This window comes from Podarcis filfolensis (genome assembly GCF_964270895.1).
Source record: "Podarcis filfolensis genome assembly, chromosome: 1".
NCBI lineage: Eukaryota > Metazoa > Chordata > Lepidosauria > Squamata > Lacertidae > Podarcis > Podarcis filfolensis.
The window spans coordinates 94,098,452-94,122,790 of NC_139604.1; the positions used below are offsets into that span (position 1 = coordinate 94,098,452).

Here is a 24,339-nt window from a genome sequence, read left to right on the forward strand (position 1 = left end):
GTAAGTGTATGTTTGCTTGGGCCACAAAAGTTGTGTGTTTACGTACATTAGAAGTTCAGAATTGACTGCTTGGTTTGAATGCATGAAATTGCCTAATGCTGAGTCAGACCATTATTTATTTAGAAAAACCATGCTACAGCCTTCCAGTGGTCTGCGTCACTCAAGATGATCATTAGGCTTTCTAGCCCCTAGTATCTATGGTTCCAACTAGGTGGTGGCTGTTGCTGTTGGGTTTTTGTATCTATATTGTAGATCGTGTTGTGATTTACGTGGAAATCGTTCGGTTTGGTTCCACAAAGGATTTGAAATATGTTCTTGTTTGCACAAACTGAATGTTGTTTTTTCTGGAGCTGCATTGTCCTCTTTCTGTGACCTCCAGTTGGAGCCCATGAAAGTTTTAATGCCAAATGGCTTTTGCTACAATAGACAGCGGAGAAGCCAAGCAAGAGTGTAGAGGGATTTGCTCCCTGTAAAATCACTCTGTTCCCCAAGTCCCACACAACCTCATTTTATGTTGAGTAGTGTACAAGTTTTTAAGATTCTGTTCCTGGCTTGAAATATATTCAAATTTGAAGTTGCCACAAGTTTTACTTGCTTTGACAGTCTTCTGTAAAAACTGGAAGGTGGTAATAAACTTAAAAAAGAAGTCAACAAAATGCAGAAATATTTGTGCAGGTTACTTTTTTACTTGTTTTACTACACTGTGGGCCATTGTGTATCTCATACGTGACTAGGATGTCAAATGAATATAATCTTTAGTTATAAGTACAGGACTATAAGAATTCCCTCCCCCCATGGAATGTTTTCCATATATATGTCTAAGAAGCCTAGATCTAAGTTCATTTTAATTATGATTTCTTCATCATTCTTCCATTTCAAGAAAAGTTTGCTTTGAATAAAATAGGAAAGTTACTGTTCTAAATTTCAGTGTTGCATATGATACAGCTGAAATGTGAATTGGGATTCTGGTGCAATTAAACCACATCATGATGATATACATGGTATCATTAGAAAGTTGAGGTAATTTTAATCTGTTCTAGTAGTTTAACTTTTATATGTATGGTTGTGAATTTTTCTCGATTTTACTGTTTTATCTTTTGTAAGCTGCTTTGGGGTGTTTTTTTTTTTTACAATCAAGTGGTATAAAAATTTTATTAAACAAATAAATAATATTTTAAACACTTTTTAGTAGTTGTATTTAGACTATCCTATACATCTTAGCAAAATAACTTATCTGAGTCACTTGAAAATCACTCACCCTAATATTCCATTTTAACTAAGGCTGCAATCTTGCATACACTCAAACTTGGCCCTCCAGCTGTTTTGGGACTACAACTCCCATCATCCCTAGCTAACAGGACCAGTGGTCAGGGATGATGGGAACTGTAGTCCCAAAACAGCTGGAGGGCCAAGTTTGGCCATGCCATGGTGGGATTAACACAAGTAAATGTGCATAGGGTTTCACAGTCTGACACTAGGACTTTTATATATATCTAGCTAGTGTTTGAAGACAGGAGTGCCTGGTGTGCTCTGGTCCATGGGGTCACGAAGAGTCGGACCCGACTAAATGACTAAATTCTTATATTCCAAGAAAATGATCTGTTGTACATAATTTTGTTGGCATCCGTCTGTCTTGGGAGACAATGGAAGAGTGCGCCTTTTGGAGGCGAATCAGGGTATTTTGATTCCACTGGTGATTCTGTGAAAGCCTAGGGTAAAATATGTCCCAAGATGGTTAGACAAATTCTGCTAAATGGGCCTGTGAGGAGGGTGTCAGCCCCATGCCCGCCCCCCAGGGGTGTGGCAGCCTCAGCACTATGCAGTCAGCAGTGCTGAATGTAACGTCACATTCACTCTTGCGTCACCGGCTCACAACATCCTCTTGGATGTGCATGTGAAGAACACCTTACCTATGGCAGTCGCTATTGCCCCGTCTCTTGAACATCATTCTGAAGTGAATAGTACAGCTTAATGGGTTTGTACCTGGACTGTTGATGTCACCCATTCTGATGCCTCTCTCTTAGAGTTCAATCTACTCTGTATTTTGGAAAGTGTTTTCTCCAGGCGTCTCCTCTCTATGGGTTCTCTATGTTCTCTATGGGTTTCAGTGTTTGAAAAGATAAATTATATTTTTTACTAATGGAATACACATCCTCATAAAATGTTCTATCTTGTTTTGATTTTGCTTTCACTCCCCACTCTCTCTTGCAGTGCTACAAGGAACTAGGAGATAACTCGGCAGCTGCTCACTGGCTGAGTTTGGCTTCAGAGTTGCCAGTCATCACAAAAGAGGTAGTGTTTGAATGTCATTCATGTGTGAATATGATGATTTAATAGATCCAAATAATATGCCATCTCATATTTAGTTGTATCTGTCTTCAGAGATAGACGGCCTATTAAATCTATACTTTAGTTTTTATTTTATCCTTCCTTTTTGAGCAGTTTTCTAAACCTATTCCTGAGTAATTTTTAAAATAAAAATATGTTAACTTTAATGTCATTTTAAATAGGTAGTAGGTGAATATAAATATTCAAACTGCTGAATCCTACTGATTTTATTCATACGTCATGCTAAGCCAAACCGTGACTTAGCCAGGCTCTGGCAGAAAAAATCACGGCCACTTTGTTGCTCTCTAGCCATTGTGCTTTGCCAAGTTAAGCCATGGTTTATATTGCATGAACTCTGGCTTGCAGTCTAGCTTTCCTGGTTTGCAGCTCATGGTTAGTATGGAGAGCACTAAACCACAACCCAGGTTTGGACAGCACACAAAGCCAAACCGTGGCTGAATTCAGTGCAGCACAGCAGCAAAATGACTTTAGAGGAGCAAAGTGGCTGTCTGGTGCATCTTAGTAGCCCATGCAAATCTTGCAAGTAAGTGGTAAGTGGTGATAAGTAATTTTTCTATCGCTGTTATGGTGGGGCTGTTTTTTATAAATGTTCGCTGGAATGTTAACATATAATAATAATAATAATAATAATAATAATAATAATAATAATAATAATTTTTATTTATACCCCGCCCTCCCCGGCCAGAGCCAGCCTCAGGGCGGCTAACATCAACAGAAATTATATGAATTTTCTATTGTGTAATGTTGCTTGGATATATTTTAGGTAACAGGCCGCTAATATAATATTAATATTGCAGTTAAATAAGTTGAAACTGGCTGCATTGAACTTGCTATACTGAACTAGAGGTGAGATCTTCACGGACCCTGTCAGATGTTTTTAAGCTGGAATATTCATTCTAGGCTATAATGCCTGCAGTGGTTTTGAGGATCTTCATTCTTTTAAAAGTTTTCACCTGAAAGGGGTTTTATCTTTTGTTGCACAGCTCTTTAACTGACGTTTCGGACTATGGATATACTGAATTTTGCTCACTATTTTATATTATGCGAAACTGGTGTTACTGCCACCTCCAGAACAATATCTAGTATTGCAAAAGCAAATCTTCTACTGCAGGCTGCCAAGCTTAGGGAAACCAGATGTCAAACTTAAGAATTCCAGTCACTGAACAGGAAATTTCAGAGATCAAGAAAAGGTTAGATCCATCAATTCAGGCAGCAAAAACCTGTCAGACTTGGCTAGGGGAAGACTTTTGCTAACCAGGCATTTTAGGAAAACAAGTTGCACGCTGTAGGGGGAGTGTGCATCTATATAAATCAGAATTGAGTGTCAAAAGTGGAGAATGAACATCTAATGGCCGTAAAGACCAGGCTGGCCACAAGGCTGGCATCCCCCAGTGGTGTCAGCAGGGGCACAGTCACCATTTCGGAATCAGGGCAAGCATCAGCCAGTGATATTACAGCATGGTTAGTGTCCTAAGAGATACTGAGTTTTGTTGAATGGGAGTCTGGGGTGAGAGGCCAGATGCTTGTGATCTTGTCCAGTATTTCTTTCCCCAGAGTGAGAAACAGGACTGGAAGTGGATGGCTCTGGGTGAGAGCCTAGGACTAAGATGGGTAGCTGCTTCTGCTGATTATGCTTGACTTAACGCAAAGAGATTAGGTTGTGATATGCCCTAGATAGATCTGATAGGCTGGGTATTTACTTTCATCGGAAAGGACTGTGCTGCTCTACCTGTGGCTGTTTTACTACTGTACTACTGGATATCTTTGACTTGGCGAGGTACAGGATTGTACCAGGGATTGTGTTTTTAGCTCCTCCTCCTTGCTGTCCACTTCTGGTAATTGTATAATACAGTGGTACCTCGGGTTACATATGCTTCAGGTTACATACGCTTCAGGTTACAGACTCCGCTAACCCAGAAATAGTACCTCGGGTTAAGAACTTTGCTTCAGGATGAGAACAGAAATCGTGCAGCGGTGGCGCGGCGGCAGCAGGAGGCCCCATTAGCTAAAGTGGTGCTTCAGGTTAAGAACAGTTTCAGGTCAAGAATGGACCTCCAGAGCGAATTAAGTTCTTAACCCGAGGTACCACTGTATAGGCTTTGTGTTTGAAGGGGGGCAGGGAGATAGAATGTTTGAGGTTCCCCAGCTGGATTCAAACTGTGCCTGCAAATGGACAACTTCAGGGGGTATTGCTATCAGCACTGATCAGCTGACCATCATTGAGCCTGGCTTTCCAAGGAAACATTGGGAGAAGACTTTTCAGCAGTTCATATGCAATTGTGTCTTTAGTAGGTAGACATAGTTTGGTGAAAACAGCCTGACAGGTTAAATTAGGGCCCCTGCTAGGCCAAATTAGGGCCAGAAGTGAAAGGTTTCCACCGCTGTTTTGAAGTATAAACAGTATGGAAAAGGAAGAAGAGTCAGTCAGGGTTGTTTGTTTCATTTTCTCCCTAGGAGGTTGGGAGAAGAATAGCATGTTGATCCATCCTGATTGTATAATTTTGCAGATGGGATTAGTTCAAACCAGCTAGCCACAAATTTACTTTGTTCCTTTTCATTCCTCCAGGACGCTGAAAGCAGTAGAGAGATGGAAGAGATGGAAGCAAATTCAGAAGGCTAAGCAAGTTGAAAGATCTGTCTGCATAATAGTTGTGCAAATGCAGTGAAAGTTCCAGTCTGAAAGGTTTCACAGTCATTATTATCCTCGCTGGGCTTCATGAACATGCCGCAGAATGAAAATGAAAAATCAAACTGTGGTTTCAGCAGTCCTTTTTCAAAGAATTAGGCTGGCATGATAGTCAAAGAAAAGTGATTCAGCTCATATCCCTTGATTGCTAAATCAGTATGCTCAAGTGTCCTCAAAACAGAAGTTACCAAGTTGATTATTTTTTTCATGCTTGTGTTTTGCATATTCACCAGCCAGACATTTCCAAGACACATTAATTGCACACTTCCTTAATTGTGATGTGATCAACATGGCACTTTGTGTGTTAATCCTGTTTTCATAATACATTAGAAATTAATCAGTAAAAAGAAGGCCTATATTAGATGTGATGGCAGAATTAGTCACAAGATCTCCCATAGTTTTTAGGTTAAAGCAGACCTGGGGAGGGGTTTTAAAAGGTTTCTCATTTAAAAACAGTTTCCCATTTAGAATCTCCCCAGCTATATGTTAGGTATATACCCAATACCTTTATGTTTTCCAGTTTATTTGCCATAAGACAAATAGCTTGAACTGGGTGGGTGGGGGGAGTAAATTTGGGAATGAGGTTTATGGAAAAGCTTTAATTGTCCCCTTTTCTAATACCCCACACTTGTAGTGATCAGCAGAGCAAGGTGGCATTGCTTACCTGGCTTCCCAGCATAGAGGATGCTGCTGGTAAATAGGAAGGGGAGGGGCAAGGCAACGGGGAGGTTGGTGTTGTGCAGGTACAATGGCAGGACCAATCCAGTATTCCCAATGCTGCATCTACATCAATCCATGTCACTTTGCTCCGTTCCTTCTCTGCTACTGGCAGTGACTTCACATTAGGAAGCCAGGTAAACAACACTGCTGTACTGGCCCACAGCCTCAGCCCAAACCCAATTACTGCTTTGATCTAAATGGAAAATGGCAACAGATCTTGTTTTCTGGATTCCCCTGTGTTGCATCTAGTTTGAACTGGATGCATAAGGTAGAATTATAGATCACGGCTTCCTCTGGCAAATAAATTAATGCTTAATCCGTGGACGCATGACACTCTGTTCACTGCACATGATAAATATTGTTGACTTGGCCGTTTTTACTCAAGGCAGCGTAGTACTGTCACTTTCCATTGCCCCCATTGTTAATATCTAGGTGGGGATTGATAGGAGAACATTGGGTGCCAATACAATATTCCATGAGCTAGACTTCTGTTTGAGCCCTTACAAATAACTCTGAAAATATTTATTGTGTCCACGTGCACCTTGTAAGCTATATGCATATACAACTAGCTACTTGTGGACTTTGTGTTCCTTTTGGTGTACTCCACTTCTTCCGCACAGTACGCTATAACTGTGGCACTGCCATTCATTAAAGCCACAAGGGGCACCCAGCAGAAATACTTAGAAAAACCTTAATGTTGGGGGACCAAATAATTTGCCTTCAGTTTTTGGAGGTGTTTGAAAGAACTAACATCACTGCTGCAAAGGGCAATTAAAATCTGTTTTAAGTTTAAGGAATAAAAACAAAGAGTTTTCTTCATCTGCTGGCCTTTAACAGTATATTCCAAGATATATTTTTAAAATTATCTTTCATTCCTTCTCTTCAGCCATGAGCATTACCTGCCTACTGTAGAATACAGCATAGGGGGAAATTCTTGGTTCTGAAAGAGAACCAAGCTCTATTTTCCAGAGCTGTCACTGAGTTGTACAGAATATGCAATGCCTAAGAGGTGGAATTAAATTACCAGTTAGTTTCAGCCTGTTGTAAACCAAACAATCTTACTACTTCCAGAGCGCAGAATAATTCTGTTTTCTGTGTGTTGTAATTTTTGCCAGGAATTCAAGTGGGATTTCTCAGTCCCCTTGAAACCTAATTTACAGCTCACTTTAGCTGGATAATTAATGATTTTTATGGAATACACGCTGCTGTGTTTAACATTTCTAGAAAACACAATTAGAGAGAATATTTTATATAAAAATCATCTAATCTATTCACCCAAATATGTATATAACATTACACTAGAATTTATTTTTAACATTACAACAAATCAAGTTGGAAGACAAGAAATATTTCTGTCCAAAGATTTTCCTTGTGCGCATTTTCCTGTTTCTTAATTCATATTTATATCTAAAAACATTAGATAGCTTCACCCTAGTCCTATAAACGTTCAGAGAAGCAAGTACTTTTATAGCCCTATTTTTACTGTGCTCACAAGGAAATGCAACTCGGTTAAGATTGCAAAATCAGAAATGTGGGTTGTATTCAAGTTAAGTTGTACTCAGAGTAGACCCACTGAAATAAATTAACCTACATTAGTCATGTGCATTAACTTCAGTGGCTGAACTCCGAGTAAGAGAAGTATTGCATACTTCCCTTTGCGTGGGTGGCAGTGTTATGTATTCTTGTGACCATGTGGTTTGGATGAGAACATACTGCCAACTACTAAATCACTAGGGTAGTTCCTTGCATGTTCAAACTGACTGGCCATAAAATGTTCGGTGAAGGGTTCCTCAAGTTAATTCAACATAGTGAAAGTTTCCCGATATTTAAAGGTTTGTATAAATGCCTGAAATAATACTTGTTTTAAATACATTAAGTCCTTGGATCAATCCTTGTTGCCCTTGCTAATTTACTGTAATAACATTACCTCGCAATCAGCTTAGTTCATGCCCCTTGTGAATTTAGATTTTACACAATCTAAACAATGTCCTACTCTAATACTTACTCCATACTTCATTCAAGTGAAGTACAAATTGTATCTTCAGCTTAGATCTGTGGGCCATTTTCAACAAACGGTCAGTTGTTTTTCACTTGTAGTGTGATCTGATGGGTGTGAGGGCAGAGTTAAAACCTGAGTTGGCTGTGTGCACCTCTTCCTTGCAAGGGATGGCTGATGGAGACGTTAAATTAAAATCAGTTCAGCAGGATTCCATTCAAATCCCTTCATGATTCAGGGAGCGCTTTGCATTGGAAGCTCCTGCTAAAACAAAGGAAAAAACACCAGTCAAATTTGGTCCACAGCACTGATATGGGATCTGGCTGGTGGAGTTATAAAGATTCCCCATCCCGTTCTAAAACCGCTAATCAAAATGTGCATCTGGATATTGGACATTTTGTTTGAGTGAAAATTGGAGTGACTAACAATAACAACCTTTTATTATTTATACCCCACCCATCTGGCCTTGAGGCTCTCACAAGTATTACTTGAAAAGGACCAGTCCATATATTTGCATTCAGAAGTACTTACATTTTTCTGAAGTTAGAAATTTGTTTGATTTCTATGCCTGACCAAATTATTTATTATTCCAATGAAAGAACTAATTGAAATGCTGGGGAGAGCCGTAAGAATTATTAGACAGTGACCAAAGTATTTTCTGTGAGTGCTGCTTTTAAAAACTATGCTCTGAAAGCATTTACAGAAGATGGAGAACTTTAACTAAGGCTGTGATTCTGTACTTGCTTACCTGGGAGTAAGCCCCACTGAACTGACATACTTCTGAGTAGATGTGATAGGATTGCACTATTAAGTACACTTTTCTGTTGTTGTCGTCGTCCCCCTCCCCACAATTTTGACATTCCACATGCTTATTTATGAGACCTTTGGTGATTCAGTGTTTGCTTTCACTATCCATTTCCTAATGTGTTTAAAGCTTTAAATTTCCACGTGTGATATTCTGATACTACAGAGAAATGATGTCAATTGCAAGCACATTTATTTTTATGTGAGATGGATGAATTAAGTAACTGATCTGATTGTGCTTCTGCAAATAAGCCTGACGAACCTGACTAAAATGCCAATGAAGTAAACGAAGAAAGGGATCCTTCAGTAACCTCACATGATATCAACCTTTAATTCAAGTACAGACATAGTCATGTTGTGGTGCCCTATGTAAAATTGCACTGTGTGATCATTTTAGGGCCCACAAAGCAGTGAGTATCTTAATGCACTTGACCAAAGCAAGGTCTTTAGTATGATTGCAATAGCACAAGAATGGTCCTTTAACTGCATTCCATATCTGACTAACATCTCTCTCTCTGCCCCGCCCCCCTCCATGAATGAATTGCCACATGGGAGCACTGCGTGGGATTTTGCAGGCTGGGAGGGAAAAGCTTTGATAGGCTGGACAAGATCCTCTGGCTATGTACGTGTGCCTTGCCCTTCGTCTAAGGAGCTGGAGAGAGAACTCTGCCTCTGCCTGCCTGCCTGCCTCTTTTTGTTCCTTTTCAGGAGATTGCTGTTATCACTAACACCATAGAATCATGTGTTGAAAACAGAATAGTTTTCTGAAATTGGTTTAAGTAATCAAGGCAGTATCATTTTGAGCGTGGTAGATGGTATACCTTGAGATCAGTGTTTTGGAGAAGAGTAATCTCTGAGGAAGGATGGTTTGGGGAAAGTGGTTCTTTTCATTTAGAAGGAGGTGCACTTTTAGCAGCCTTAAATGGAAATGTGTGTGGTGATGGTTTTTTTAAGTTGCATATATTTTGTTGACTAAGCTGTGAATAAAAAGGTGAAAATCTTTTATGACTGCACTGCAGCCCTCCCAGAGGGTCACTAAGTACTTAAAAGTCTGATGGACAAGAGGAAGTTCAAAAAGGCAGTTTGCATTACTGACAAAACTTATTTCCAATATCTATTTTACAGGGAACAAAAGACAATTATTTTCATGCAGCTGTATATTTGTTTTTAAAAATCAAGCTAATACAAGAGTTAATTGTAAAACTGGGTGGTTTTAACTTCAACTTTATTTGAAATAAAAGTGACAACACTGCCTGATGATGAGTATGTAACAGTTCTGAAATAAAAATATCTGCATTCTTTTTATATGACTGTGGCTTGTATCCAGAGTTCTGTGGAGCAAAACTCTTCTCGTAGGACTTCTCCCAGGAGGAAGTGCAGGGAGGTGACGTTTACTGATTCATACTTCCCCCTGCAGTGCTCTGAAAAGCTGCTCCAGCAGGGCTGGAGAGCCTCTTCCAGGAATAACTTGGCTGAAGGGATAAAAATTGAAACCCAAATCTGATTCCAGACTTCTCAAGAAGTGTATTGTGACATAGACTGTGTAATTAACAAACATTGTATTAGTGACTCTAGTCAATAACTGGTTTCTTAAAATTACAGGAATTACTTTAATAAAGGAAAAGGCCACACAAAGTTAAGACTTGCAGTGCATTGGTGATGCCTTCAACTCCTTTTTAGCCCAGCTGTGGCATTACCTGCCCCACTCCTGATGTCATACGTTGTTGTCATTTAGTCGTGTCCGACTCTTCGTGACCCCATGAACCAGAGCATACGTTTGTGTAGGGCAAATAGACATGGCTTAGCCAAATGGGGAGGTCTGATGGACTTTATTAGGAGCTCACAATTTCCTTCTATAAACAATCATAAGAACATGAGAAGAGCCTGCTGGATTAGGCCAATGGCCCATCTAGTCCAGCAGGGATTTGAACTCTAACCACTACACCACACTGCTGCTTGGATGCCTGTGGGAAGCCCACAATCAGGACATAAGTGCAACAGCACTGCTTGCCTGTGATTTCCAGCAACTGGTACAGTATTCAGACTCTTACTGCCTGACAGTACAGATGGGACATCACCATTCTGGCTAGCAGCTGATGATAACCTCCTCCTCCTCTTTGAAGCTATCCAAGTTGGTGATCATCACTGTGGAAGTGAGGTCCATGGCATGAATAAGTACTTTCCTCTGTCCTGAATCTTCCAACATGCAGCTTCATTAGATATCCGTGAGTTCTAGTGTTGTTAAAAAAAAAATTCTCTATCCACTTTCTACATGCCGTGCATAATTTTATAAATTTCTATCATGTGACTTGCCTTTTCTCAAGTTCTGAATGCTGCAACCTTTCCTATTAGGGGAGTTGCTCCATCCCCTTCATCATTTTGGTTGAATTATCTTCCTATGGATTGATGGGGGGAAAAACAACAGATTCCCTGCTCCCATTTGCCTCTTGAGCCTGGGTCAAGCATGTGAGTTTGGCGGTCATAACTGCTATGATGGTTCTGGTGGCATCACCTTTGCCTAGATGTGCTGACTGCAGGATGGTTTTAAAAGATAGTAAAGAGTTCTATCATCTTCCACCCTGACTTCTGCAAGGCTAGTAACTTTCCCCCTCTCTCCAGCCCCTACCGGATACCCCTATTTAGACGTTAACCAACAAATGTGGGTGCGGGGTGCTGGTGGCGCTGTGGTCTAAACCACTGAGCCTCTTGGGCTTGCCAATCAGAAGGTCAGTGGTTCAAATCCCCATGATGGAGTGAGCGCCCGTTGCTCTGTGCCAGCTTCTGCCAACTTAGCTGTTCAAAAGCACACCAGTGCAATCGGTGGGACGGTAAATGGCATTTCCATGCGCTCTGGCACTTGTCATGGTGTCCCGTTGCACCAGAAGCGGTTTAGGCATGCTGGCCAAATGACCCAGAAAGCTAGCTGTGGATGAACGCCGGCTTCCTTGACCTGAAAGGGAGATGAGCGCCGCAACCCCATAGTTGCCTTTGACTGGACTTAACCATCATGGGGCCCTTTACCTTACTTTTTTACCTTTTACCAATAAAGTCAAGTTCCACTTGAATTTTTTGGGGGGTGGGGAAAAACAAATAATAAGCGTTCAGCTTTCAGAAAACAAGTGTTAGCTGATTAGGCATTTTAGCTATGCAGTGTTGAATGTTATCTGTAACATTGTTCTTGCCTGTTTATCCTTTGTTTTTATTTAAACCACTCCATGAACCAAGAACTTGCACATTGACCACTTACAATGAACCATGTTACAGATATTACAGCAAATATATACTATTTTTATGGTGCCCATGTGACATGAGAAGACTTGGTCTATTTATTTGTATAATTTATTATTCCGATCATCTCTGCTTTCCTTTGGAGCACATCGGTGAGGCCAAGGGGGGGGTGGGTCTTGTCCCATGCACACTGCCAGACCTGCGCCCCAGGGTGGCCACTTTGGTGCTGCTCACACAGCAGTTTGGCTTCACCCCCGAAGGCACACTCCATTGTCTCTTGAGACAGATGGATGCCCACAAAAGATCCCTGTTTGTAAAACCCAATAAAAAGTTAACTTTTTTAAAAAAAAGAAGTGCCAGACAATATGTGATTTTGTATTTTGGAAGAACACATTTTAAATTTCTTTAGACCTCTGCACCACTATGTTCAAGTCCTGCACTACGTGAGGGAATGTTGAGATCTTCCCTTGAAAGGCTGTGATTGCCTGCCAGATTCCCCAAGTTCCTTGGTTGCGTTATGACTTCTCGACTGTCACCCAATAATAATCTTTAAAAGGCTTTTGCTGACTAATGTGTTAAATCTGCACATTTCGTAGCTGTGAAAAGGGCACAGACGTTCTCTCCAGTGGTAACTATGAAGAGCTGGCTCCTAACTATTGCATGTATGGGGACAACACCCACCCATGGGAGATATCGTCTCCCCTACTGGCTGGAAAGACTTCAAAATTTAATCATATGTTTTGGCTTAGAGGATTGTTCCTAGATTGGCCCCAGAGAACAGCAGGCACATATAGTGATATTCTGCGACATTTTGACCATTGTAGACTCTCACTTAGCTAGCTTTTTTCCTGCTACCCCTCAAAGGTGCCCAGTGTTTCTTTCTTTCTCCCCACCTCCAATCCTTTTTCTACCCACTACCGTATTTTTCGCTCTATAGGACGCACTTTTTCCCCTCCAAAAATGAAGGGGAAATGTGTGTGCGTCCTATAGGGCGAATGCAGGCTTTCGCTGAAGCCTGCAGAGTGAGAGGGGAGACCCCGCTGCCTGCCCCGCAAGCTCAGGGGACAGCTGGGAGGCGCAGCGCGTCTTCCCACTGTCCCTGGACCTGGTCTGAGGGCGGGCGGCAGGGAGAAGAGCGCTTCTCCCCGCTGCCTGCCCGGCAAGCTCCGGGGACAGCGGGGAGGCGCAGCGCGTCTTCCCGCTGTCCCCGGACCTGATCTCAAGGCCGGCGGCAGGGAGAAGAGCGCTTCTCCCCGCTGCCTGCCCCGCAAGCTCCGGGGACAGCGGGGAGGCGCAGCGCGTCTTCCCGCTGTCCCGGGACCTGATCTCAAGGCGGGTGGCGGGGAGAAGAGCGCTTCTCCCCGCTGCCGGCACCACAAGCGCCTGGGGGGGAAATAAAATTTTTTCCCTTTATTTCCCCCCCAAAAAACTTGATGCGTCCTATGGGCCGGTGCGTCCTATGGAGCGAAAAATACGGTAAGTTAGGACAGGAAGGCTTGAGACTCACAAACATTTCTGACAGGTGTTAACAAAGCAGAGTTTTACAAGTATAATGGTATAAGACCAGCACCATCCAGCTAACTTTCATAGGTATTAACAGCACTTCAAAGGAGAGGAGTCATGAAAAATGTTTCTGACTACCACTGATGGTGACCTTACTGGTGCTGGAGAAATAATGTTGGATGGCGGCTTTCCTGACAGTAAGTGAACAGCCATGTGGCCTTGCCAAAGTGCTTGCTATTTGCGCTCATCTGAAACTTCTGCTTTGTGTAGGATATCTCTATTTCTTTAATCCCTTGCTGCAAGAAGACAAACAATTGTGACAGCATCTTTATTCGGAGGTAATAATAGTCACATTTTTAAAAATGTTAAATAACACTCAAGTAATGTTTAATACAAAATAATATTTTTAAAAGTGCTACTTATGGTCTTCACCCAAACATAGGAATAAGGAAACGCCTAATGGTAGATTCAAAAATAGGCTATATTATTTATGCATTTCAAAACCTTTCCTGAATATGTGGCTTACTAGACAAATATAAAGGCTGCTGGAAAGAAGAAACAGCTACGCAAGTTAACTCCTTGATTTTCAGCAAAAAGCAAACAAGTGCAGATTCCACTTGTGTTTAAAATAGGGATGGGGAACCTCTGGCTCTCTGGGTGATTTTGGACTCCCAACTCCTATTTATCCTTGACCACCCTAATAACAGACAACTATGCAATGCAATGTGCAGTTGGGTCACCATCATTGTACTAAGAAGAATTCAGTTCTCCTTGCTTCTTCCAAAGCATATGGCTGCTTCACAGGTTACTCTTTGCAAGACCTTCATGAGCTTATCTTCTATGCGGTAAAATGGGGGAGTGTGTTAGGCTGATGCTCTTCTTCATCAACCTCACATGCACCCAATGTGCTATTGCCTATGAACATGCCCCTCTGCAGGCAGAAAGCCAAGCAGGTTAAAACAGTCTGCATCTCCAACTCCTTCCTCTGGAGCAGCTCCAATGCTGGCAGTGGAACAACTCTACAGTAACTGGCTTTGAGGACTGAGTATTTTGTCCACCATAGCTGCAGCCACATGACCGGCTTTTGGGGGTGGGAAAACCTAGAAGGTGCCGGGGTGTGGACAATCTGTGGCCCTGGTCCAATTTCATGTGAGTGGCGAAGGGGAAGGAAATGGGAAGAAGGTGGGAGACAGACAGACAAGAGGCTCTCCATTATGAGGTCTGGCACACAGCAAGAATGCAATCCCCAATGGAGTCCAGGGGAAATGCTGTTAAGAGTAGAACTGGCAAACGAGGAAATTTAAGTGTCTTGATTTCATATCATGTTAAAGCGTAATGGTCTAGATGCTATTTCTAATCAATCATCTGGTAACGTTTATTAAAAACAGTTGGTAAGTTCCGAGTTGAATTTCAAGGTAGGAACCACTGATAGATAACAGAAAAAGAACAGTTTGTCCCGCAACCCAATGCAGAAAAATGCAGCCAAAGTATTTCCTGTTCCCTGGCTAGGAGGAGGCAAGCTGGCTGAGTGTGCACACTATACAAGGAGATTTTCATTTACATTTCTGTTCAAACTGGAAGTGACAAAGCTGCCAAAACGTGCCACATCTGTGCTGCAACTTGAGTAATCCACTAATGGATACTGAAGAGGCTTGGTCAAGAACAGAGCAGGTCTACAAGTGGCAAGCTTCTGCTGCCAGGTGCTTCTAAGAAAAAGCAAGTTTTGAGAGAAGCATCAGAGTTGCTTAACCCTTCCCCTGCCTGCCATTTTTCCAGCGGCTGCTAGCATGATGGCTGTGCTCTTCCTCCGAAGTTGGAGGCACTAATGTTTCTGAACACCAACTGCTGGAACCACAGGAGGGGAGAGTGCTCTGGTGCGTGGAGTCGTGCTTGCAAGTTTCCCACAGGCATCTGGCTGGCCAACTGTGAGAACAGGATGCTGAGCTTGATTTTGCCACTGGCTATTCTTATGTTCTGTGTGGCTCCCTCCCACAGCTGGCAGTGTTCCAACCATAACTGTCACAGGCATGTATCTCAACCCGAGAGTGTGGAGGAATTTCAGCAGAAAGCCAGTGGAACAAAAAAGGGTTATGGTCCCCTCCACTGTGGCTGCTTTGCTGAAACTGCTTTTCCTTTGATGGGGCACTGTGGCCCTCCAGGTGTTGTTTGCAGCCAGCATGGCTAATATTCAGGGAGCATGGGAATTGTAGTCAATCAACATTTGGAGGGCTACAGATTCCCTGTACCTACTTTAGTGGCAGTGGGAGAGGTTGCTACAGGAATAATTTGGCCCACATTTAGCACCACTAACCAACCAAAGGTTTCCCCCATGTCTTTTTTTTTTTTAAATGAAAGATAACTCTATATACGACTCGACCTATGAGATGGGATGGAGCCACAGGGTTAATTCTTAGCAAAGTCAGAGCACAGATTACTTGCTCCTGGCAGGCAGGAGGTATCTCTCTTCTTGTTCTGCTTCAAATATGACAAGTGTGGGAGGGACGCAAAACTGCATGGGGATTGTCCCAGGTGACAACTGTGCACATGTACACATAATAACTAAGTGTCATTTCCCAGCTGATGGACCTGCAGTTAAAGGCATTGTCACTGTGATACTCTTCACACTGATTACACATTATTTCCAAGTAAATGCTTCCTAGAAAAATGCTTTCCACATAACACAACCTTACCTCCTTTTTTTGATCAACAATACTGTTAAGTGACAAACTTCTTGACACAATTTTTTTGGGGAGGGGGGAGCTGGGAGAATCCAGGAGACCTTTTCTGTCTGCATGGGTGCCTGCTTCAAAGAGGCATTTATTACAAAAGTTCACAGTCCCAAAGGAAGTAACTGATGCCAATTTCCCACACCACCACAATAACGTGTTTCTTTTTCCCCCCAGTCACAATAGTCTCAATGTATCTCAGATTTAAGATGTTTGATTGGAGGACTCTGGATGGGTCACCCAGGTGAGCTGAGCAGGCTCAGAACCCCCCCCCCCCAGCAGGTTTAAGCTGGATGAGGAACCTTTGGCTCTCTCCAGATGTTGCTGGACTAGAACTCCCATCCTGGCTGACCACTGGCCATCCTAGCTGTGGCGGATGGGAGCTTCAGGCCAAGCCACCATCATCTGGGAGGGCGGCAGGTTCCCCATCCCTGTATGAAAGACACCGTCTGAAGCCATGAGCTTCTGAAAGTTAGGGGGAGGGGCTGGTGGGGGGAACATCAACTTCCTCTGGCAGAGGGCAGCTCTGAAAAGCCAGCAGGGGCTATGGAGAACTTGCTGGTGGGGAGGGAAGCGCCATTGCTAAGAGGCGCCCTCGACGGTCCCTCCGAGGTTCCCTCCCTCCTCCTCTCCGCTAGGGAGAGCGCTTCGCGGGGAAACGGACACCGTGTAAGGCAAGGGCTTGAGCACCAGCCCGTAGACGTAATCCAAGGTGAGCTCCTCGGCCGGGTTGGCTTCCACCTCGCACTGCTGCAGCAGGATGGCGGTGAAGAGGAAGAGCTGCAGCTTGGCCAGCTGGTCGCCGATGCAGCGCCTCTTGCCCGTCGAGAAGATCATGACCCGGCACGTGAGGTCCCGGTCGACGTTCTCCTGCCGGGCGTCCAGGAAGCGCGTCGGGTCGAAGACGTGCGGGTCCTTCCAGCGCAGCGGGTCGTGGTTGACGGACCACTGGTTGACGAAGACCACCGTGCCCGCGGGGATGTGGAAGCCGTCGAGCAGCACGTCGGCGGCCGTGGCGTGCGGGATGGTGACGGGCACGAAGCTGCTGTAGCGGAGCGTCTCGTGGAGAAAGGCTTCCAGGCGAGGCAAGGAGGCGCGGTCGTCCCCCGTCGGAAGCCGGGAGCGGCCCACCACCCGGTCGAGGTCCGCCTGCAGCTGCCGTCGAAGGTGCGGGTGCTTGAGGAGGAGCAGCAGCACCCACGTGAGGGCGGTGGAGGTGGTGTCCTGACCTGCGCCGAACAAGTCAGCCAGCGTGGCCTCGACGTAGTCTCCGCCCAGGCCCTGCTGCGCCCCGGGGCCGCGCTCCATGCACTCCAGGATGGCGTCGCTGATGTGGCGCGGAGGGGCGCCGGCCTGGAAGGTGCTGCGGTGCTGCGCTACCTTGGCGCACACGAAGTCGTACAGCTCGCGGCTGACCGCCTGGAAGTCTCGGAAGACGCTGCGCACCGGGTTGGGAAAGGCCTGCAGCCAGGGCAGCACGTCCACCAAGCTGCCCGCCGCCACCGTCTGCCCGAAGCGGTGGTTCCTGCTCAGCAGCGCGCGAAACTCGCCGTCGGCGTGGCTGTAGCGCTGCCCGAAGCAGAGGGCGCACAGCACGTTGGCATTGGCCACGACGAAGAGCGGCGAAGGGTCGACGTAAGCGCCGCCCTGGCTCAGCTGCAGCAGGCCGTCGATCAGCTCCTGCGCCTCGGCCGCCACGTGCTGCTCGAAGAGCTGCTTGCTGGGCGTGTTGGCCGTCGAGAAGGCGCGCAGCGTGGCGTGCGCCACCCGCCGCTGCGCCCGCCAGCGCTCGCTGTAGCGCCCGAAGGCCATGCTCTTGCCTCCGGACACCAGGCCGAAGGAGAGGAAGTCGGGCCGGTCCGCGAAGGGCACGGCCTGCTGCACCAGCGCCTGTCGGATGGCCGCCTCCCCGTTGAGCACCACGATGGCGCGCCGGCCCAGGCGCAGCTGGAAGATGTCGCCGTAGCGCCGCGCCAGCTCGCCGAAGGTGAGGTGCGGCAGGCGGCCCAGTTGCAGCACGTTGCCCAGCAGCGGCCACCCGACGGGGCCGGGGAGGCTCTTGCCCGCCGGCCGGGGGCTCCTCCTCGCCCACAGGTACAGCAGCAGGACGCAAGAAAGCAGCAGCGCCGGCTGGACGGCGCTCTTGAGGAGCGCGCCGGGCGCCCCGTCGTGGCTCCCGCCTTCCGCCATGGGGGGCGCCCGCCCGCGGGACTCCTAAGAAACCGGTTTCTTTGTGGAGAGACGCGGGAAGCCGTCGGGGGACCCTTCCTCCGCCTGAGCCCCGACCGAGCTCGTCGGGTGGGGACTTTATCGCCCCAGACGCTTCGTCCCGTCGGTGAACTGCCCCCTCCCTCTGCCAGATGCCTCCTGGCTCTGCTCTGAGGAGTTCGCAGGATGCCCGTCGCGGCTTTATAGCCGTCTGGGAAGGGGGCTGAGCTTCCCTCCTCCCCTCGCGGTGGTCCCAGAGTCCCCCGTGCGCAGCCATTCCGTGCTTTCCTCCGAGAGAGAGAATGGAAGCAGCAGATTGATCCCTCGCACCAGGAATGTGTGCAACTTTCCAAGGTCTTCCTCCTGCCAAAGACAGCCTGATCCTCGCAGCAGGAGCCGGAGAAGCGGGAGGGGAGCGGAGTGTGAGAGCTACTGAACTCTGCCAGGCACCTTTGGCTGCCTTGGAAAGGCTGCTGCTTTCGTGACTGGAGACAAACTGGCCAGCGACGCTGCGGCTGCCGCTGCCCCAGACCGCGAGGGATGCGAATGCCAGTCCAGTCCGAAGGGAAGGGCGGCAGCGAGCATTTGGTGCCTCTGCTTTGTCAGGACACTTCAGCAAAGCCTGGTGGAGGGGATTGTCAGGAGACAGCAGTTATTCGACTGGCAACCTGACTTTCCTTGCCTTTGGAGTAAGATATAGACAACTTGACTTTTTTCTTTCTTTTTGCTTTGCAAAAACATCTCAGCTGTTTATCATGCCCAGAACTGGCACGGTTGGTTGTGGGGCTTAATAAAAAAAAGGAGTGGGTGACCTGGAAAGACTTTTGGTTATCCAGAGGGAGATACTTTTGAAAAGGTTGCAATTCATAAATAAAGGAAACACGATTGTTCTATTCCTGCAAAGGGGTCGCTCAGATACTTGCTCCTCTGAGACAAAGTGTTGTTTCTGATAAAGTTACAGCTTTATGGGAAATGCTTGCCATCTCGGCCATCACTGGGTGTCTGAAAGCCCTGCGATTCTCTGCACAGCTTCCCAAATCCCCTGCCAGCTCTTTCTTTAATCATCGACATATCCCCACAACACACACCTCAGCCCCATTCCTGCATCGTGCTCAGATGGGAGAGCACATAGGACCTCAGCTTTGCTGCTGCATAAGTTACTGTTTTCATAAGGCTATGGGGGAAGATAGCTTGGCTAAAATGGGAGTGGGGAGTGAATTGGTGGGGCTTGTGAATTTTACTACAAGTCTCCTACTCCCTGCCCCCACCGCTCTGCTGACGCCAAACCTGTTGCTGCTCCTGCAAGTGCCTTGTCCATGTTCCAAGTCTCCTAGTCCGTCCCACTGCATCTCCTAGCATTTGCTTGCACTGCAGAGATTGTCCTCAGTTCAAATACCTCTTCAGCCAAGACCTGTCTCATAACCTCAGTTCCCCATCTGATATATAGGGATGAGGACTCTGTAGGGATGCTTATCCAATTTGGCACATGTGATATATAAATGACTATCGGACTTTGGAAAGCTCATATCGGTGGATCAAGCTCATCAGTTTTGTTGGAATTAATTAAATTACATAGTTTGAACTGGATTTTGAATAAATGTGGCGTTTCTGTTTTCTGAAGGGATTTTACTGTGGTGTTATTTTCCTTAGTGGGTCATGCAAGCTGCCATTTCGAATAATGCTTCCTATAGGGTAGGAGGCCCTGGGGCATGGCCAAGGGAGGCTGCTGCTACCTCCTAAATCAATTAAAATCAATACAAATCTGAGGTTCTGACCTCCATAAGAAAAATCCTGGCTACACCCATGCCCTGGGGGGTGTTTATGGAACCAAGAAGGCAGTGCCCCTCCCCAAATTGGGAACCACTGACTTAAAGCCTGTACGTTTAGTTGTACTCTGAGCTTCTCTTGAAGCTGAATTCTATGGAATATCCTTGTGTGCTCTACTTGCTTGAGCTTGGGCTGTGGTTCAGTAGAACCACATGGTTGGCACATGGTCGGCATGCAGAATGCCCTAGGTTCAGTCCCTGGCATCTCCTGCCAGCCAGTGTAGACAATAGTAGATCAGTGGCTTGGCTCCGTATAAGTCAGCTTCCTAGGTTCTCTCTCAGCCCTGAACAAAAATGTGCACACATATCAATAGGGCTGTAAAATCAATCAGAGTGCAAAGGAGCTGCCAATATAATCCTTCTCCCATATGTCTTCTTAGAAATAAGTCATTATTCGCATTTTACAAAAAGGGAACTGAGCCTGGGAGAAGGAGACCTCTGCTAGTGATCCTGCAGCTGAGTAGACATTGATCTCCAAGTTGCCTAAACACAAATCCACTGTGCAAACCGTAGAGCCACGCTGATGCGTACCAAGCTTTGCAGAACCCTTCCATAGAATTGCAGGGTTGGGACCCTGAGGGTCATCCAGTCCAGCCCCCTACAATCACAGAACAGATAGGTTCACTAAAATAATGATGAGTTGCGTGTCCTTTTGTGCCAAACTTATACACAGGGAGGCCATAGAAAGGACACAAACCCAAAGCAAGAGGTTAATGTACATTGGACTGGTCTCTTAAGCAGCAAAGGGAGGTTGAGCTTCCAGTTATCAGGGGCTGTCGGTGGCGTGCCACTTAGAGATCACCTTGACGGAGCTAGGCAGCCTCAGAGTGTCAAAGAATGTGCTTAATGGGGTAGCTGTGAGTAATCATAGCTGTTGGCAGAGCATGTTGAAGAGGGAGCATCTGCAGGTCATGTTTTAGTGGAGCAGAGAAGCTGCCGCTCCGGAGAGCCTGACTGGAGCCAAACTTTTTGCAAACTTTCTGTTGTAAAATAAGATTAAGCTTTATTGTTGCTGTCTGAGATGATGCGATATCGTTTTAAGTCCTTTGCGACTTCAAACGTTTTCCGGTGTATCCCCCTAACATTCCTGGGGAGGAAGGAAATACTGTCGCATTATAAATTGACAGCTTGCACTATCAACATGTCACTCACGGCTGCGGTGCCAAATTGAGCCCGTCTGTTGCCCAAGGGTCTCTGCGAGGGACGTTTCCAATACAGAATAATTGTGACCACATGAAGTATTCGCGTGGATTTCTGAAAAGTATGCGTTTTGGTAGTTTTTTAGACGAGCCTATAGCCCAAAGGGGAAGCTGGTAGCAAACTGAAGATGGGATAACTCATTTCACTAGACTTTCTGGGAGTGCACTTTTTAAAAATTGAAGCGCTTTCTTTTAGCAAGCTTGTTTTCTCCTGCTCTGGAGGCTAGGACCCAAACCAGTGGCTTCAAGTTACAAGAAAGGAGATTCTGACTAAGTATAAAAAAAAACCCCACCTGATGGAAAGAGCTATTCAACAGCGGAACAGACTCCCTCAGAAGGTGGTGGACTCTCCTTCCTTGGAGGTTTTTAAGCAGAGGTTGGATAGCCATCTGTCATGGATGCTTTAGTGAATATTTTTGCATTGCAGGGGGTTGGACTAGATGACCCTTGGGGTCAATTCCAACTCTACAGTTCTATGGGTCAATGATTCTAAATAAGCTGCCATGAAATTCCAGAAAAACACATTTCAAAGTATGAGACAAATGTTAAGATTCTACTGTGGACCTTCTCAGAAACTTTTTTTTACTACACAGGTGAAAGAGACACTGTGCTAAACATGTGTACTACAGTGGTACCTCGGGTTAAGAACTTAATTTGTTCCGGAGGTCCGTTCTTAACCTGAAACGGTTCTTAACCTGAGGTACCACTTTAGCTAATGGGGCCTCCTGCTGCTGCTGCGCCGCCGCTGCACAATTTCTGTTCTCATCCTGAAGCAAAGTTCTTAACCTGAGGTACTATTTCTGGGTTAGCGAAGTCTGTAACCTGAAGCATCTGCAACCCGAGGTACCACTGTACACTGTAATTGCGTGTGCTCAGAAGGCGCTGTGTAGCCTATTAATTAGTTGCATTTGAGACTGGAGCAATTATCTAATGCCCCCACCCCAACAGCTTTGAACGGTAGCACAAAAGTGGTAGTCCAGGGCAAATCTCTGCTTCCTGCCTTGAAACGGCAACACGATTTCAGCAGATGATTGTTGCAGCTGATGAATAATTCCTGGCTGGTCCCTTGCAGTGATGTGGACTGCCCAGAACAGGGGGCAACCTGTGCATGATCAAGTTTGGAAAAGTATCAAAGACACCTGCAAGTTTTAAAGCCTCCATTCGTTTTAGTGCAGTCTCCTCTGACCAAGGAAAACAGAGCCCTGGTTAAGAGCTGGAACTTCTGGATTCTCTTACTACTTGGAGACTGGGACGTGCACAACAATATATATACACATAGTTGCAGAACTTCAGGACAACGTTTTAATCATTAATCTGACCATGTCTGCAGGAATAAGAAACAATAGCTGCTGGATTAAAATGTGTGTTTTGTTCTATGAATTCAAAGTCAGCTTTCTTTTTAAAGAAAGTTGTTCAGCAATGGTTTTTGGTATTTGTTTTAATTAAAACCATCCAATCTGCCAACATTTGAAAACTGCCTTTTGCACGTATGCTGCAATTTTCAAGGGAAATCATTTAAGCGTCCGTGTTTACCTTACCACATTGTAGATGTGCTACCAAGCAATGTGGTAGCATAAGCTATTTTACTGTATTTTTCGCACCATAGGGTGCACCGGACCATACGGCGCACCCAGTTTTTAGGGGGGGAAATCAAGAAAAAAAAATTCCCCCCCCCAGCCCCAAAGAGCAGCGTACAGGCTGTGCACAACCTCTCCCTGCCGGAGGGGTTGCGCGCGGCTATGGCACAAGCCAAGGCAGCGAGCAGGATGGATCCCGCTAGCTGTTTTGGCTTCCCCTTTAGCTCCGTGCATCCTCTCTCTCCTGGGAGAGGCTGCGTGGGGCTAAAGAATCCATAGTCCCATGCAGCCTCTCCTTGCCGGGAGACGCTGCGCAGGGCTTTCCTGGCTTTTCTGGGAGGTGGGGGGATTCCCTCACCTTTCACAAAACCGGCAGAAGCCGCGCACACTTTAAAAGGGCTGCATGGCTTCTTCTGACTTTCCTGGGAGGTGGGGGGATTCCCTCACCTCTCACAAAAGCCCGCAGAAGCCGCACAACCCCTTTAAAGAGATCGCGGCTTCTCCTGGCTTTTCTGGAAGGTGGGAGAAGCAACTGATGCGGCCAGTCAGTCCCTTCTCCCTCCTGGGGAAAAGTCCGCAAGAGCGCACAGAGCTTGTGTGCGGCTCTTGGGGGCTTTTCCCGACTGCCTCCCCCCTGCATTCGCTCCATAGGACACACACACATTTCCCCTCGCTTTTTAGGAGAGAAAAGGTGCGTCCTATGGTGCGAAAAATACGGTACTTGCTAGGGAACCGTTTTCACACCTTCCACTGATGGATGGGACTTAGTGGTTGAATCCTGCCCCAAACTGCCTACTGTCAAAAGAGGCTATTCTGCTCTTCATCATGAGTCACTGATCTGGGTGTGTCTTCTGATCTAGACGGAAGGAGGCCCAGAAGAGTAGCTTGCGTTTTACATCCCATCCCACCTAATCTAGAGGCATGCAGAGACAGAGCGGGCTCCCTCCTCCGTGCCTCATTACTCTGGGTTCATGGTGGTGGAGACTTTAACAGCATACCTATTTCCTAAGCATAAGAAGAATGCAACAGGAAAACATGCAGCAAGCTGGAGAGATGTTTGAGTTCTGTTTGAATCCAAGGCTGTGGCTACAGGAGAAACAAGACCCTTCTGGGGCGTTGATGCTGTGAACCCCTCTGTTGTGTACTGAAGTTCTCACCCTGGGCCAGCAGGGGGATACTGTAGATAGTTATGCAAATGAAGGATCGAAAAGTGACGTTCAGTGATTGGATAGTTTTAGAAAATGGCAACAGTTACATTGTTCTGTAGCTCTATATAAGCAGGCTGACTGAGCTCCTCAGCTTAGTTCTGTTCCAGCTTACAAAATAAAGAGCTGCTTTGGAGAAATCGCTGTGTTGTCTGCTATGTCAACCCACAACCTAACACCCTCCATCACAGGCTCAGGTTGCATATATGTGTAAATCATGTATCGCAAAGACACCCCCATCTCTGCTGTGTCTCATTTCCCAATGGAAACACGAAGCCCGGGTAAGCGCCTGGAACCCCTGGAATTGAATAC

The 24,339-nt window shown here is 45.8% G+C and overlaps 2 protein-coding genes across 6 annotated transcripts in view; one reads left to right on the forward strand and one right to left on the reverse strand.

The window, feature by feature from the left end:
• The window catches only part of RMDN3 (regulator of microtubule dynamics 3), a 35,520-nt gene extending 25,660 nt beyond the window's left edge, over positions 1-9,860 (forward strand). For all 5 annotated transcript variants that reach the window (XM_083616667.1, XM_083616663.1, XM_083616664.1 and 2 more), the window contains 2 exons: positions 2,212-2,292; positions 4,916-9,860. In XM_083616667.1, coding sequence (XP_083472793.1) covers positions 2,212-2,292; positions 4,916-4,969 — 135 coding nt within the window. In that variant the 3' untranslated portion in view covers positions 4,970-9,860. The remainder of the gene's footprint in view (positions 1-2,211; positions 2,293-4,915) is intronic.
• Positions 9,861-14,636: 4,776 nt separating this feature from the next.
• Positions 14,637-19,834, reverse strand: LOC310763389 (cytochrome P450 1B1-like). The gene has a single exon (XM_083615436.1). The coding sequence runs from the start codon at positions 18,200-18,202 to the stop codon at positions 16,595-16,597; it is 1,608 nt and encodes a 535-aa protein (XP_083471562.1). The 5' UTR covers positions 18,203-19,834; the 3' UTR covers positions 14,637-16,594.
• Positions 19,835-24,339: the final 4,505 nt, after the last annotated feature.